Source organism: Peromyscus californicus, unplaced genomic scaffold (genome assembly GCF_007827085.1).
Source record: "Peromyscus californicus insignis strain IS unplaced genomic scaffold, ASM782708v3 Scaffold_13__1_contigs__length_99412109, whole genome shotgun sequence".
Lineage (NCBI taxonomy): Eukaryota > Metazoa > Chordata > Mammalia > Rodentia > Cricetidae > Peromyscus > Peromyscus californicus.
Window position 1 is genome coordinate 65,966,834 of NW_026294424.1, and position 17,622 is coordinate 65,984,455.

The window sequence follows — 17,622 nt, forward strand, 5'->3', positions numbered from 1 at the left end:
GACATCAGTACAGAGAAGAGTGGGATTCGAAGGCAAAGGAGGAATGGACTGCGGTGTGCAGGCAACATGGACAGAAGCCTTGGAGACACTGACAGGGAAACTTTTCTTGGAAGCGAAGTTGGAGAATGTGGATCTAAACTTAGGGAAATAGATAAAATAGGCTTTTGTTGTCTGTTCTTATGTGGCTGTGAGCATGTATGAGAATTCCTAGAGGAAAGGAAAAAGCCTTGAGAAGAAGGAAAGGTCCAAAATGCAACCCTGTGGGATATCAACAATCACGGTATCAGTAGAGGCAAAGGAAGGAGTCTAGCATGTAGGCAGAGTGCTGGGGAGTGGGCCATGTCAGAAAAGTGTTCTGGAGGGACAGAAGCCTCCCACACAGGATGTAGCCTCGCTTCCTACATCCTTTTTCTGACTCTCACATCTCTTCTTAGAAGTAGCGCTTGAGGTCTGTACTAAGTCCTATCAATCAAAGAGTGTAAGAGGAAAATGTCCTGCTCACTCTCAGACTAGAGGGCTGTGTACTTGTACACAGTATTTGATACTTTCCCTTTGAATATACTGCCAGCTGCCTGCTACAGCAACTGGTTTAATAATTTACTTCTTTTCTGTCCTGATTCGCAGTCCATGGTCTCTTGCATAGTAGGCGAGGACTCTACCATCAAGCCACATCAAATTCCAACAAGCTACTCCTTAGGCCATCTTTCTTTCACTGAATAGCCCCCCAACCCACCCCCAACCTGCCCTAACCCATGTCTCTCTCAAATATGCCATTTGAGGTCGACTCCTTGGCTAAGGTCCCAGTCTGTGCTTAAATATCTATCTCTTCATGAGCAATGGGCATGTTCTCAACTAGAATAAAGCACCTGGCACAAAGAGAGTGGACAGTGAACTGAAACTTTTCGAACATGCAAAGTGCATCCTGCCTTCCAAAGTTGTCTGAAATATATTATCTCAGGGGGAAAATGGTTCTACAGTCAAGTCTTGTTACCTGTGTCATGAAATTGAGGAGAGAGATGTTGGAAGGGTTTCAACTTTCTCAAGTCCCAACAGTAATAAAATAAAACCATTAAGGCTCTATTTTAAGTCATCTGATGCTAAATCAAGGCTCTAATAAGAGATAACATCTATGTATAGAAAAGCTGTTTGTGTGATCTAAAAATATAAACAATTTAAAGTTATAAATGTGAAAGAATTGAGGTTCTGGGAAAAACATTTTATCTAAAGCTGGTCATTTGTAATGAAAAGTGCATGGCTTGTTTTTAATAGTTTCATGGTACTGCCTATAATCATTGTCAAAACATTGGTTCTAAGAATCACAAAGAAATAGTATGGCCTAATCTCTCTGAAATGAACCTGTGATTCAATAGAAATTGAGAGAGTGTGTTTTACCAAGATCCAGAAACTACAATTAGGGAGTCTGATACCATGCAGTGGTTGCTATCAGCAACGAGAGCTAGACAAATACAATACTAGGAAAAGGAGGAGGAAAATGAAAGAATAAATGGCTAACGCTCTTTCGTGGCAGGAGGTCTCTTTAGACTCACAGAAATACTATTTAAAAACTACTTTCCATATATGATTACAACCAAGGTAAAGTAAGGGATTAGTTGGAAGGCTCAGAATGATTGATGGGCCTTGAACTGTAGCCCCCCTGAGTTCTCTCAACTTGGCTATGGAAACACGCACAAATGTTTATTTTGAAACCTCTGAAGAACAGTTCCCACAGCATTATCACTTTAGCACGTTATTTACTTTGCAGGGCCCAGCGATAGAAAGGATAAGACAACTCTGTGTCCTATATGAGAACAAAATGTCTTAGGAATTATGACTGATTTAAAGGCGGCTAAGAGGAGATGAATTGAATTCGCAGAACCATGCCTTGGGAAAAGCAGTTATTACAGGTTGTAGACTTTGGCTCAATGCTGTCTGGAAAGACACTGGAGAGTTCTTGTGAGAAAGGGTAGCCTTCAAGGGTTACTAATTGACTCCCAGGATGGTGGACTATTTGGTGGAAGCCAAAGTGGGAGGTTGGAGGGGGTGGGAGGCTGGATTTAAAATAACCCTTGGATGACCTTTCTCACCCTCAATTTCTGAATTTATAAAATGGAGATGAAAATGCCTCAGGGACTTACTTGAAGCAAAAGGAGCTAACAACAGCTGTGAAAGTGCTTTGTGGAGAGAATGCGGTACCAAATATAAAGGAGAAGGGGGTGGGTACTACTGTCACGGGCCAAATTACTTCACAAGTGACAGGGAGGGGACTAAGACAGGAGTCAGCTTTTACTCAGAACTCACGACTGAGGCTAAGCAGGAACCCAACATCAGCACCGCTTCACGGCATCTGTTGCCTCCATGAGAACACCTGTTGCCTTCCTCTTTGCCAAGAAGGACATCTTTTCTACGAAAATACTCATTGCTCATCCATGGAATTGACTCCATGCTGCTCTCCTGTCGATTATCCCATGTCTCTGCAATTTCTGAATATCAACCTGTTGACACGAGTCACTGACATTCTTCTGTTTCTTTTTACTTGTATTTGTCATAGACTACGGTTAGTTCCCCTTAAATGTCATGAAGCATACTTTGGCGGTGGTTGTGATGATGATGATGATGATGATGATGATGATGATGATGATGATGATGGAATTTGAGAAAGAAACTTTTCAGAACATAAACCTCTGTCAGAGTTTCTCAATTCGGCATCACTGACTGACATTTTGGATCACACCACATTTTAAAAAGGGGGGGGGGTGCTGTACTTAGGGTGGCTGCTATCAATAATGGACTCAATTAGTCATACATCCTCTTGTCTACTCAGGTGTAACAACTAAAAGTGTCAGCATGTATTAACGAACATTCCCATGGGAAAAATGGGAGCTGCTGAAAAATCACCTAGGGTTAAGAAGCACTGCATTGCATGGATACAGATTAATACTACGCTCGCCATTATCAACTGCACGTTTTCGGAGTCCCTGGGATGATAATCAGGATAGAACAGGCACTCCGTTTGCTCAATGAATAAAAAACACGAGAAAGAGACTGCACTGGGTAGCCTGTCAAGTGTCCTTAGAGAACAAGCCCCTGTATGATTCTATGATATAATAAATGCTTTTCTACTTGGTATAAAATTATTATTAGCACATGAACCCTTTTCCGTTGGCATACAGGTATACTAGAAGTTATATTCTTATACATACATGAAAGTCATATGTATCAGTGGTTTTCTCTAGAGCATAAGAATTATAAATATATTGGGGATGAGCCTATTGGCCCACCAAGTATGAGGCAGAAAAAAATTATTAAAATTTCTAGAAAAATATTTTATCAAACAGATGACAGTTCAGAAAAAAAAAACATTTTCAGAGAAAAAAAAGTTACATTAAAAATAAGTATAACCTAAAAGGACTCTGACTCTGATTGCTGTACTTAAGAAATTACTACTCTATTGAACACATGGTTCCAATTATAATTGTTACACCATCTTGCCCCCAAACCATCAATCTTTTCCAAGATTAGAAGTGCTGCAACATTTCCTGATGGTGGAGAACTGATATTCCCAGTGACATCTCAGGGTGACTTACTGAATTGTGGATACGGATGTGAGTGCGTGTTTGACTTTCAAAAGCTACTTTTGACCAATAGGGTGGATTCTGACTGTCAGACTTTTTATGGATTCCTAAATCCTATGTCAATTGTGGTATTTTCAAAATGACCACTTAAAACACACTAAGTGTTTCCATCCAACCAGAAACAAACATAACTGAAGCAAGGAAGACTTGAGTGACCCTTCCAGATCTACTCCCTCATCCTTCTGATGGCATATTGCAACATCTTTGCAGGAGTGAGGGAGTGGAGGTCAGGAATTAATAGCACACTAAAACAATGTGTTCAAAAGAAATAAGATCGATTTCTCCTTCTGGACGCAGTATAATAAATTGTGAGCGGTCAGGGTCTCCATCAAAAACAAATAGAAAAAGCAGATAAAACACAAGAAAATTCTGTTTAAAAGCAACTGAGAGCTAAGGAGATAATTAGGTCATGCGCTGCCAAGATCCCAGAGAAAAGTAACTACAGAGCAAGGATCCACCTTCTGACAGAAGACTGGGAACTTGAAGGAGAATGGGGAGGGGTATGTGGGAGGATTAGAAGAATAGAAAGAGAAGGGAGAAATACAATTAAAACACGATCTAAAAAAGGAACAGAAGAAAAAAATTCCATGTTCTATGCATGCTTTCCCTTCATGAATATGCCAGTTTGTGCCACACCGCTACAACTGAGAATCTGGACACGGGGCCACTGCAAAGAGTCCCAGGAGCCATCAATGTTTTCCAGCCCTATAGGAGTGAAGTGGCTGGTAACCAGTGGCTGGGTAGCAAGGAGCGACACACAGAAGGGGGCCTGTTGCCTGGGAGGGAGGCTCCTCATGGCACTTACCACAAAAGCAAGAGACTAAAGAGCCAATCAGAAATCTTCTGAAAGTAAGTAGAAATTTCAGCAACTATGTTGTTCTGAGAATAAAAGTAACTGAAATCGGACCTCTCCCAGGATCTGAGGAACACAGTGACTCTCTGGCTCTCCAGCTTAGATCCTCTGGAGGAATGCACCTCAGAACAGACATAAATCAGAGTTAGATGGAGTCTTACAAAAAAAAATGGAACAAAGTCATCTCAATTTTCCATTAAATTAAGTGACCTGGACCCACTCTATGTTCCTCTACTTCAAGAAAGAACTTGTAGCTCTATCCAACAGCTGACAGCCCTTAGCTTTCAAGACCTTCAGACCATTGGCTTATCCACATAATGGTGTAGAAAGCTCAAGGGTAAGCTCTTCCCAGAAAGGACACCATCAATAGCTGACGGAGGTAAAGGTTGAAAGATTTGACTATTTGGGCAGAGCGTGGGCCGTTTCTTACTGAGACCAATTACCTTCCAGAGTACCCTCGAATATGGCTGAGGCTATGATGGGCCTGGATCATATTCCAAATCTTTCCTTCCATCAAAAGCTGATTTCTTTCCTCTCTACAACAAACAGACTGAATCCTAATATGTAAGTGTATCTCAGACTTCCTCTTAGTTATTATTTCTAGAGAACCCAACTTGTAATTGTTATTCTGAGAAATAGTCCAAGAAATGGAGTGAACAGACAGTGATATTGGTCTGGAAAACTCAGGGGAGAATCAACATAAAAATGTGCTTGGTCTTATGGCAGCCATACTTTGCTGATTATGGGCCTGCCCTTTTCTGAGTGAATATGGAGAAGGGGTGAATTGTAGGGGGTGGGGGAAGGAGGATGAAGGAAGGGGGGATGCAGTCAAGATGTAAAATAAATAAATTTTTTTAAAAAAATGTCATCAGTGAAGGTAGAGACAGACACCCTAGCATCATGGAATAATCCAGTTGCTAAAACCCTCATCAGAGGTGAATTAGGGTAATCTAAGTTATACAAAGAAATGAACTAAAGAGAATAGACTCAGTCATGACCCCTTTGGGAATCACATATCAGATATCCTGCAGATCAGATATTTATAATTCATAACAGTAGCAAAATTACAGTCAAGAAGTAGCAACAAAATAATTTTGCGGTTGGGGGGTCACCACAATACAAGGAGTATTGCGTTTATTTAACAGTAATATTTAACTGTATTAAAGAGTCACAGCATTAGGAAGGTTGAAAACAATTGGAATAGAGTAACTCACAAAATGTTCTAGAAGTACAGAAAAAATAATTACTCTAAGACAAACAGACCAAATAGGGGTTTTGTTTTGTGGTGTGTGTGTGTGTGTGTGTGTGTGTGTGTGTGTGTGTGTGTGTGTGTGTTTGGATGTGGGCACAAGTGAGGGTATTCTTGTCAATGTCCTAGTGCTGTGAAGAAACACCATGACCACAGAAACTCTTATAAAGGAAAGCATTTATTTGGGCCTTGCTTACAGATTCAGAGTTTTAGTCTATTATCAGCATGTCAGAAGGCATTGTAACACACAGGCAGACATGGTGCTGGAGAAGGAGCTGAGAGTTCTATATCCAGCTCTACAGGCAGAAGGAAGAGAGAATGTCACTAGGCTTGGTTTGGGATTCAGAAACCCCAAAGCCCACCCCACAGTGATGTACTTCCTCCAACAAGGCCACACCTACTCCAAAAAGGCCACATCTCCTAAGCCCTGCCAAGCAATGTACTCACTAATGACAAAGCATTCAAATATATAGGACCGCCGGGCGGTGGTGGCGCACGCCTTTAATCCCAGCACTCGGGAGGCAGAGGCAGGCGGATCTCTGTGAGTTCGAAGCCAGCCTGGTCTACAGAGCGAGATCCAGGAAAGGCGCAAAGCTACACAGAGAAACCCTGTCTCGAAAAAAACCAAAAAAAAAAAAAAAAAAAAAAAAAAAAAAAAGAATCAAATATATAGGACCAGTCCTGTTCAAATCATTGCAGTGACTGTAAGTGCTTGTGAGTGCTCATGCCTGTGGATGCCTGAGGTTGACATTAGGAATTATCATCATTATTCCTCCACCTTGTAAAATGAAGCAGCATCTCTCCCCCAAATCCAGAGCCTGACTGCACAGCGGTTCTCCTTAGCCAGTTTGATCCGGGGACCCCCTGTCTCTGCCTTCTCGGACTTGAACAGAAGGCAGTCTCCACTCCCACTGGGCATTTACTTGGGTTCTGGGTCTGAAGATCCAAAAGCTGGTCTAGACTCTTCATTCTTGAATGGCAAGAGCTTAACCACTGAGCCATCTCTACAACCCTGAATAGATTTGGGTGAGTATCAATACCTTGGAAAAGGATAATTTAAAGTTAAAGGCAATTCTTACATGAAAACTGTTCTGGTTGGTTTTATTGTCCACTTTTGCCAAAGCTAGAGTTACCTGGAAACAGAAACCTCAAGTGAGAAAATTAGATTGGCCTATAGGCAAGACTGTGAAAATTTTCTTAATTAATGGTTGATATGGGAGGGCCAAGCTCACCATGGGTAGTATCACTTCTAGGCTGGTGGTCCTGAGTTGTATAAGGAAGCAGACTGAGTAAGCCATGGGAAGCAATCTAGTAAGTAGCATTCCTTCACTGTCTCTGCTTCAACTTCTGTTTCCAGATTCCTTTCCTGACTTCCCTTGAGATGAACTACAGACTGCAGGCAGAGATAAACCATTTCCTCTGGAAGTTGTTTTTGATCATGATATTTATCACCACAATAGAAAGAAAACGAAGGCAAAGCTAAGCAGCACCAGTGGTGGTTAGAAAGAAAACTTTATACTGTGCAGCAAGCGACCCTATGAAGCTAAGGAGCAAGCACAGGAATTGAGAATGCCCTGCTCCAGAGAAAGACATGTATGTGGGCAAAACAGGTCTTTTATGACCAGGGAGTCACTTGCTGAGGAAAGGGGAATGGTGACAGAGAATGCTAAATAATAAGAGACAGACATTTGGAAAATCCTCCCAACTTTGAGCTCTTGGCAATTAAAGCCAAAAATAAGAAAGAAGGAAATAACACAATATAAGTATAAATTAAAGAAATATAAATCAATCATACAATAGAAAAAAAAATGCAATAAACCAGAAAAGATTCATTGAAAAGGCAGATATAATCAGTAAGTCTCTAGTAAGTCTTACCAAGAATGAGACTATCACCAATGTCTAAACAAAAATGGAGTTATCACCATATAACCTAATACAAAGAAAACAATAGATCTTAACAGACATAAAGAAAGCACTTGGTAAAATACAAAATCATTTATGATCAAAAAAGTTATACAGAACAAGTATATTGTTTTTATATATTTATGAACACAACACACACACACACACACACATATATATATATATATATATCTCAATTAAAGTAAAAGATTCCAGAGACCATGACCTTGAGAGAGCAATGGGGGTACATGGGATGGGTTGGAGAGAAGAAAGAAAAAGGGGAAAATAATTTAATTGTATTTTGATTTTAAAACTTTTTAAATTAAAAATAATGATACCAACCTAGAGCCATCTGGGAAGAAATATCAACTAAGGAATTGTCCAGATCAGATCGGTCTACTGCCATATCTGTGATATATTTTCTTAATTTCAAGTTGATATAAGAGGGTCCAGCCCACTGTGGGCAGTGCCATTCCTAGGCAGGTGAACCTGGGCTATAGAAGAAAGGTAGTTGAGTAAGTAAAATTTACTGTAGTTGATATATTGTACTCCCCAATAGACTTATCTGGGGGTCAGAGAACAGAACAGCCACTGTATTAAACATAGAGGTTAGGCAGTGGTAGCACACACCTTTAATCCTAGCATTCCAGAGGCAGAGATCCACCCAGATCTCTGAGTTCAAGGCCACACTGGAAACAGAGCCAGGCATGGTGCCACAAGCCTTTAATCCCAGCACTTGAGATCTCATGTCTTGCTTGGAAAAGACACATGCCTTTAATCCCAGGAAGTGATGGCAGGAAGCAGAAAAGTATATAAGGCATGAGGACCAGGAACTAGAGGGTTTTTTTTAAGCTTTTAGGCTTTTAGCAGCAGTTCAGCTGAGATCCATTTGGATGAGGACTCAGAGGTTTTTCAGTCTGAGGAAACGATCAGCTGAGGAATTGGCGAGGTAAGCTTGGCTATGACTTGTTCTGCTTCTCTGATCTTTCAGTATTCACCCCAATACCTGGCTCTGGGTTTGTTTTTATTAATAAGACATTTTAAGATTAGTGCTACAATTTACTGAGGGAGCAAACCAGTAAACATCATGCCTCAATGGTCTTTACTTCAGTTCCTGGTTGAAGTTCCTACTTGAGTTCCTGCAGTAACATCCCTCAGTGATGGACTGTGATTTGAAAACATGATCCAAATAAAGCCTCCCTTTCCCAAAATAAAACTGCAAATAAAAGTTCCCAAATCTGACTAAGAGTATCCACTGAATAAACAGTAAGACCCTATTCCTGAACCACATACTTGAGTCATAGAACATGGGAAAAAACAATCTGATACTCACCTGGAAGTGTCATCCCTAATGGCTAGCTTTCACAGTGATGAAAGGTGCTATGTGTGCTACCAGAGGAGAAAAATAATTATCAGTCTTACCCAGCTGTGAGCCCTGTAAGCCATAACAATGACTGTCCTGGAAAGACATGCCCACCAGAAGACACACCCAATGAAATACATGCAACAGTGGCACAAACGTCTTGGGAGTAACCAACAACTTTCCGATTGGAGTTAAAGCCTGCTCCACAATATGAAACTCATACCGGGCACTATGGTAGAGACAAATAACCTATGGCTAAGCAGGTCATAGGCCCTAGGAGAGAACCTACTACTATTATTCTCTAACTGGACATCTTGCTAAAATTATTTCTGATAACTTATTGTTATACCCATAGACTAGTGCATCTCTCAACCCTCATCAGAGAAGCTTCTTTTTGCAGTAGATGGATAGTAACACAGAGATTCACAACTGGTCAAGGCATGGACAAAAGGAGAGTGCTAAGTACTCAGTCTTAAATGAAACATTCATGTTGTACCTCCCTCCAAAGCTCAGTGATCATTATGGAAGAAAGGGGAGAAAGACAGTGAGAGCCGAGGGCAGTAAATGACTGCAAGAAAACCATTTTTTTTCTGGACATAGCAGGGAAATTGTAAATATGGACTCACAGTGGTTGTGAGACATACACACAAGACCCATGCAAGCTTAAGCCAGGCCAAATCCCAGCATGAAGTAGGGAGGTAGGCATAAATCCCACCCCTAGCTGAGGAGCTATTGGCCATTGAGAGCTACTGGGAGAGGTAGAGTCCATTTTCTTTAAGGATCTAGCACCTTCTAGGTTGACCAAGAGTATACGGGCAGCAGAAATCAGACTCAATAGATTATTTTTTTAAATAAAGACACAGAGTTGGGTGGACAGGGAAAGCAAGTGGATCTGAGAGGAGTTGGAAGAGGAGGAGTGAATATGATCTAAGTATATCATATGAAAATTTCAAATAATTAATAAAACATAATAAAGTAAGACAAAACTCTCTCTGCTTCTGTTCCATGTACAAAAAAAAAGAAACAAAGGTTTTGAAAACAGGGAAACATAATCAGAGATCTTTGCCATATATCTACCCAATAAATACCATCTGTATTAGTCAGCTTTGCATCTCAAAATGCCTGAGATAAACAGTTTAAATGGAGGAGAGATTTGTTTTGCCTCAGAGTTTCAGAGGTTTTAGTCCATGGTCACCCACATCACTTTGGGACTACTAAGAGGTAAAATATAATGGCAAAGGCACATGTAAATGAGGCGGCTTACCTCGTGGTGGCTGGGAAGCAAAAATAGAAAGGAGGGGCCAGAGTCCCAATACCCACTTCAGGAGCTAGGTGCCAGATACCCAACTTCATTCTACTGTGCTCCACCTCTTAAACGTTCCAGACTCTCAACAGTGCTACAGACCAGCAGACAAGCCTTTAGCAAATGAGTCTTTGAGAAACATTTCAGATCAAAACCATAATACGGTATATCCATGCTGTATATGGAACTGTAAATTGAGACCATTGGGACATGGACAAATATTTGTACCACAGAAGGGATAGTGAAACAGTTATACATTTTTAAATATAAGATCAAATTCCTCAGGGAAAAACAACTTAAAATCACAGATGCCTTCATGCTCTCACCAAAAATGTAAAAATGAGAGAGACTGAAAATGCCAATGTCTTGAGTGGAAGGGACACAAGCTGACCTTTCACACATAGATGCCAGGAGTTTAAGTCCATACAACTAGTTTAGAGAACTGCTTTGGCTGAACAAGCACACAACTATGTTCAACCAACGACGTGTGCAAAAATAGTAATAGCATGGTTCTTCATCATCACTGAAATTACAGGTAACCCAAATGTCCATCAGTAGCAGACTAGAGAAATATATTGTTGTATAATGAAGTATTCAGTGCACTGCATGCAGTGAGAAGGAATGGAACCCGCAGTCAACACAAGGCATTGCTCAAGCACAATGTTAAGCCAATGCAGAAAGACAGATACAAAGCTATCACACGTTATTTAATTATTTTATTTACATGAAGTTCAGTAGTAAGCAAAGCTAGCTAAGGTGATGGGAGTCAGGGCAGAGGTTTCTTTGGCAAGGGTGAGATGATTAAGAAGACTATTGTGGGCATTTCCAGGTGTTGTTAATATCCTGCTTCTTAATCTGATGTCTGCTCATTTTTTTTAAAGCATATTAGACTGTACACCTATTTACGTATACATTGCTGAGCTGGTGGTATGTCTGAATAAAAAACCTTGAAAGGAAACACAGACACTTACATTGCTTCCCGTGTTCCTGCTGCAGCGAGAAGCAGATCTTGCTGACACTGCTGTTGCTCTCGGTGTGGTCTCTAAACTGAGAGCATCGCAGGGAATCCGGCCAGGAGGAGTTCACCATCCCCAGGACAGACTCACACCCTTCTTTTGCAGCCTCACAGAAAGATCTACAGGGCAGGAGGCCACGCCTAAACAGAAAGGAAAGGGGACGGGATTAATATCGTTACAGAGCAGTTCTCAAGACAATAATAATGGTATTAAAGCTAGCCGGCAGCAAGCTAATGTGGGCCATTAACTTACATTTATTACCTACAGTCAGCAACTTAAACTTCTATATTCAGTCCTGTGACAATTTCAGCCAGCCAATTATATGGATTCTGGGGAGAATAAGCTAGTTTCACAACACATAATATAGTCACCTCTTATAGAAGCATTTCTCCCAAATGATTGTTCTTAAGATTCTTGTGTTAAAATACACTACCAGTCAACAAAAAAAAAGGAGAGGCCCCCAATTTGAAAGAGCAAAAGCAGGTCAAAAAGTATATTACCCTCACTTTTTATCTTCCCTTTGAGAAATCCAAGCTATCTCTTAGAGACAAATAGAGAAAACTGTTCTTTATCCTCCCTGGCTTTCATGGAAACCTCACACAGACAAGTTGCAGCTCAGGAAATCTTGTGTACTTAAAAAAAGAAGAAAAAGAGGAAAATTTATCAGACTTCTGCTTTGTATTCTGCAGAGTAAAAGACTAAGCCACCATTTGTTAATAGAGTAAAAGACTGAGCCACCGTTGGTTAATAGTAAAAGCAACAATGCCTCAGGAGCTTGCCCTCATCCTGCTTGGGTGTAACCAAACACTCCTAGATCCCAGGTTTGCCATGGGGATGTTATAGCAATGTCAAGGCCATGGACTGGTCTCCTCTCAGAGACAAGTGACCTTCTCAGACTCACAGCTATACTGTGTATATTTTATCTTTGCCAGTCTCTGTGCCAAAGGCATTTCAAAAGGATTTTAAGGACATTGGGAAAGAAATAGAAACTTTGTGTGAGTCCCATCAAAAGAACTATTTCAAGTCTTGATATCACAGAATCATACAATGTTTGATCACTGTAATAAACCTTTACTGGGAAGCACAGGCCCATGAAGATTCTGGAGCAGATTCAAATGTCACACACTTGTTACTACTGGCTTCATGATGGCAGAGGTAAGAAGAGAAAGCTGGTCTGTGAGTTTTGAGGCCTTGATCTATACACCACCCAACAATGTCTATTCTCGTATAACAACTGGACTTTACATACTCCTTGATTAAACAAACCTTGTATAGCATACCCCATTTGCTCCATAGATTACAGAAACATGATGGGACCTGCCCTTCATGGGTTAGATTGGATCTCACATGGTCTTTGAGAGCCTTGAAAAAGAGATCTTGTTTTATCTAAGAAGTGGAAGAGTTTTCAATGTTCACATTGTGTGGTGGTGATGGGGTCATACTCAGGGCATTGCCCATGCTGCTGATCTTAGATTTCCTATTCCCTGTTCTTATTTTGAGATAAGATATCACTAAGTTGCCCATGCTGGCCTTGAACTCATTCTGTAGCCCGAACAGACCCTGAACTTGTGATCATCCTACATCAAACTACCAAGCTACTGGTATTACATGCCTTCACCACCAGACATTCCCCCAACAATGAATGACATTCTAATAAAAAAAAATCTTTTTGATCTCTAAAAAGCCATACTAAAATTATCTTTTAAAATAATCTATTTAAATTAATATGTAACTAAATTTGATAGTGAAGGTACAGGAAGAGAAGTTTTGCATTTGAACAAGTTACATTGAGAACGTAAAACATGAATTGGTCCTGATGAGCACTCAGGAATATATTAGTGTCTTAGTGTTTTTATTGCTGTGATAAAACACATGACCAAAGCAACATATAAAAGAAAGCATTTAATTTGGGGCTTACAGTTTCAAAGAGTTAGCGTCCATGATGGAAGAACAAAGGCATGGTGGTAGGAACAGCTAAGAGCTCACATCTTGGATCCACAAGTAGGAGACAGAGAGAACTAACTGGAAAAGGCGAGGGCTTTTGAAACCTCAAAGCCTACCCCAAGTAACACACCGCCTCCAACACAGACCTCTTAATCCTTCCCAAACAGTTCCACCAGCCGGACTACTATGAAGACGAAGTATCCAAGCATATGAGCATCTGGCAGCCATTCTCATTCAAACCACCATTAGGTATTTACAGAAAGAACTAAGAGTGGACAAGTCTCCCCAGCATTTACGGGAACTTTCTCCGGTTCTGAGGCCACTTAATCCTCACCATCCTGTGTTTTTTCTCAGTATCTCCCGGGGCAACAGTGCTGATGAAGTTTCACACAGGGGCCCAGCAGCCTTTCTTCATGTCGTGAAGTTAAGTCTTTAATTCGGAAACTAACTCATCATCATGGAGACGCTTACCCTCTGCCATGCTCATTTTCCTAAGTCCCCCACCCCAGACCCTCCCATGGATACTCTACTACTATCTGACCTTGAGCCAAGAGTTCATTCATGCCAAGACTCAGTTCCCCTATTTGAATGGTGGGGGATTTGGAAGAGGTCAAGTTTGGACCATTTCCCATAATTCTCTTATTGTGAACACTTTGTAAATTTACATTCACTCTTTAGAGCATGTTTCTCAGAGGAGCACTGAGGCTATGATGACCCCATCAGCCTTGCTGAACTGCAAGAAGTAACAGCCATTTTTCTCAAAGCTTGTGCTGGGGAGATCTAGAAATACTAAAATACCATTAGGTCATCTGTTCTCAAGTTAGTGCTAGGAAAACTGTCTAGAGTGTTTCCAAATAGGTCTCCTAAGAGGTGTAACCGACTGAAACCCATGAGTTTTACATTGCTGGACTGGGATAAGTGAGTTGGGGGTAGAGTATTAATAGCTATGAGCTCTTGCAAACAGTGAGCAAAGGAGGAGCCATTTGTTCCTGATTTGCCTGAAATTCAGCTGCCTGGGAAGCATCCATGTGTTTTGCTTTCCATCACAGAAAACAGGGTGTTGAGACAGGTTACACTATTTTGGAATATGAGTGTCGATATCCAAGCAGCAGCACGCTGGCAACTGGAGAAGGTCCACTTGGGCTATCAGAATGACTATTTTAGAAAGGCTGATTGTTCTTCATTGCTGTGTGAAGTACATTTGATGTGGTGCAAAACAGACCCTGGTGCATTTCAACTCCAGGGAAGGCAGACAGTGCTGATGCACCTCTACAATTATTCATTGACACGTTTGATAAATTTGGAAATATGCTACCACACAGTGATAAAGGGGCTTGTCGTATTTTCACTAGGAAGGTTGTTTTTAAATAATTAGACTACCAAAAATATTTTTCATTTAATCTATAATTTCATTACTGAATTTATTTCCAGGGAATTTTATTATGATACATCTAAAATATCTAGATGCTTATGTGGAAAATTTTTATGATAGTCATAAATGTAAATTTACTAAATAAGCTAGAACTACAAAATAAACTTATGGCCAGCAGGCTTTTAAGAGTTATAAATCATGTTTTTCTTTTTAAAAACATTTCCTTTTCAATTTAAGTTACTGTTTAGTGATACTTCATAAAAATTCTTTGAGAATTTCGCATAACCACCACCATCATGCAATATATTCTGACCAAATTCATCCCTCATTTCTCCCCATACTGCCTTCCAGATCCACCATCACCTCCAAACCCCTAATTTTGTGTCCTTTTGTTTTTAATAAACTATTGAGCCCAATTTGTGCTGTCCATCCACTCCTGAATTCAGAGGCATCCACCAGGGTGTGCTTGACCTACTGCAGACCAAACTCTCGAGGAAAATTTACTCTCCATCCCCAAAATATATCAACTGTTCACAGGTGCCCAGAGGTGAGATCTCAAGAATCTCCTTCACACTCTATGCTGGAACATCAACTGGCGTGGTCTTGGGCAGGTAGCCACAGCTGCTGGGGGTTTATGCTACAGTCATCCCAACAAGTCCAGAAGAAACTGTTTTGCTCTGGTCCTCTCTGACTTCTGACTCCTACAATCTTTTTGCCCTTTCTTCCAGGATGGGTCCCTGAGCCTTGGCTGGAATAATAGATGGTCCATTTGTGACTGTGCCGGCCACAATCACTGATTCTCTTCTCTGCGTGTTGACCAGCCACCATCTGCCTTAGCCACCATCAGATGCACAAAGAGACTTCGCTGATGAAGTCCAAGAGCTGACCAAGTGATGGGTATGGAGATACAAAGTTAGAGAGCAGGTCAATAATTTGTCCACTGGAAAGAATAATGGTAGTAGGCTCACCCCTAGGGCCTAGGAGATCCCTAACCCAGGGTTCTAGGCCAGATTTACAATTTGTGTCACATGTTTCCTCCTGTTGAGCAGGCCTTAAATCCAAGCATACAACAATTGGTTACCCCCATAACGTTCCTGCCACTATGGCTCCCACAGGTCGCTGCTGCAGTTCACAGATGGGGAAGCCTCTTGGTTATGCCCACCACTACCACCAGGTCCTGTGCAGGTGCTTTTCCTTGGGTTCCCCAAAAGCAATCATTTCATATAACTATACTTAGAAAAACCAAGAAACTAACAGCAGTACAATGCCTTTGAGACAAATGTCCTATTTAAATATTGTTAAATATCTCCGTTCAGAATCTCATATTGCAGTTGTCAAATTCTATTTTTGATAAGCTATGCTTAAAATATTTTAGAAGAACTTCAGATTTAAAACTCTTTTTTTGTGGGTATAGGGGAGGATGATTTGCAGCAGGGAGAACTGAAAACATTGCCTGTGGTCTCTGCCTTCTACTGATCCTGCCTCTGAAAGCCCCCCTCTTGAGTATGTACTGGCTTACTGACTTACTTCCAACCATAGAAACTAATAGGATGACATTTCACTATTGAGCTACACATAATTGTGACTTCTATTTTATTCACACCCCCACCACTGGAGCTCTAACAATCAGGACTGTGATTACCTTGTCTTTATTTGTAATAATCATGGTTCCAGCAGGGAAAAGATGACCCACTAAAGTTGGAGCACTTCATGGTATTCATTTGAAAGAACCACTGATGAAGGCAGGGTTTCCTAATACTAGCAAGGGTTAGTGCAATGGTCTGGGGCCAGGAACTGTTGACACCTAAGTTTAAAAAGGAAAGGGGTGATTTCTGCAACTTAGGGAGAGCCATCGAGGGAAGGCTGCTGCACAGGAGCTGTGGCCTGTCATAGAACGATGTACTCAGTCTCTGCAACTTGACCGAGAGGAACATGAGGTGATCACTAGTCAACATGGCTGTCCTGCAGTCTGATCTCCTACTGCTGGCTCCCCTGGGGTGAGTACCACAGAAGCCAAGAATGTGATCATTGCTGAAACAGTGTCTAGGGAAGAGTTGGAGCAGAGGCATAAAGAAATAAATGAAGACTAGCCAGCACACAGCTGCAGGCCTCAACACCCAATGAGGCCTCAACAAATACTTGTTGATGGAGGAAACAGGATGGCATGTGAGTTGATGGTTCAACTATTATTAGCTTAAAATCGGGTAGGAGTCTATATAACTTAGAATCAGCAAATGCAGTCATGGCAGGTTTTGTGGGTTGCTGTTTGCATTTGTCTCAGGGGGCTGCTGCAGAAGAACACAATTTAGATGGAAGCAAAATTAGTCACCACCTATGGAGGGAAGAAGTGAGCATAATTTCCATTCAAGTGGAAGTTACTGTCGTGGACTTCTTGAGTCAGAATAAGAAATGGTCTCAATATTAAGCTGTCCATCTACAGACTGTTTTGCTGACTTATTTATCTCCCACCAATGCAGTGTAAGCTCATGAGGCCAATGGTTCCTGGGTATTTTGTTTGCAGCTGTCTCCCTAGTCTACAAGCAGGGACACCAGGTACCTGTTGAATAAATGAGTGAAATATTCAGAGAATGACTTAGGCACCACTAGGAATAAAGCTGTCGGTAGCAAATATGGAAGGAGAACCATCACCACAGAGCCTTCTCCCCAGCTGAGTGAGCTGGACAAAGGTGCAAACCTTCCCTGCACCCCCCACTCCAAACTCCCTCTCCCTAAGGACTGCAAAGTCTACACATGCTAGTCAGTCTTGACATCTTTGCCACATAATAGGAAAATGTCAGTAAGATGGATAAAACATCCACAGGTGGATTGTCTTGTTTATTTGGCAACTTTAGGGTTTCACCCTTAGGACAGAAAAACTCAAAGAAATACCAACAGATAAAGATAAGTTGATTTAAGTCAGCAAGAATAACACAAAGCCACGAAGCAACTCCTGAAAATATATCAAAAACATGTCTTCTAACTGATGGG

General features: G+C 41.1%; 1 protein-coding gene across 2 annotated transcripts in view; it reads right to left on the reverse strand.

Moving 5' to 3' along the window:
* Positions 1-17,622, reverse strand: part of Corin (corin, serine peptidase) — a 211,671-nt gene that overhangs the window by 121,924 nt on the left and 72,125 nt on the right. For both annotated transcript variants that reach the window (XM_052735099.1, XM_052735098.1), the window contains exon 5: positions 11,274-11,458. In XM_052735099.1, the coding sequence (XP_052591059.1) occupies positions 11,274-11,458 (185 nt within the window). The remainder of the gene's footprint in view (positions 1-11,273; positions 11,459-17,622) is intronic.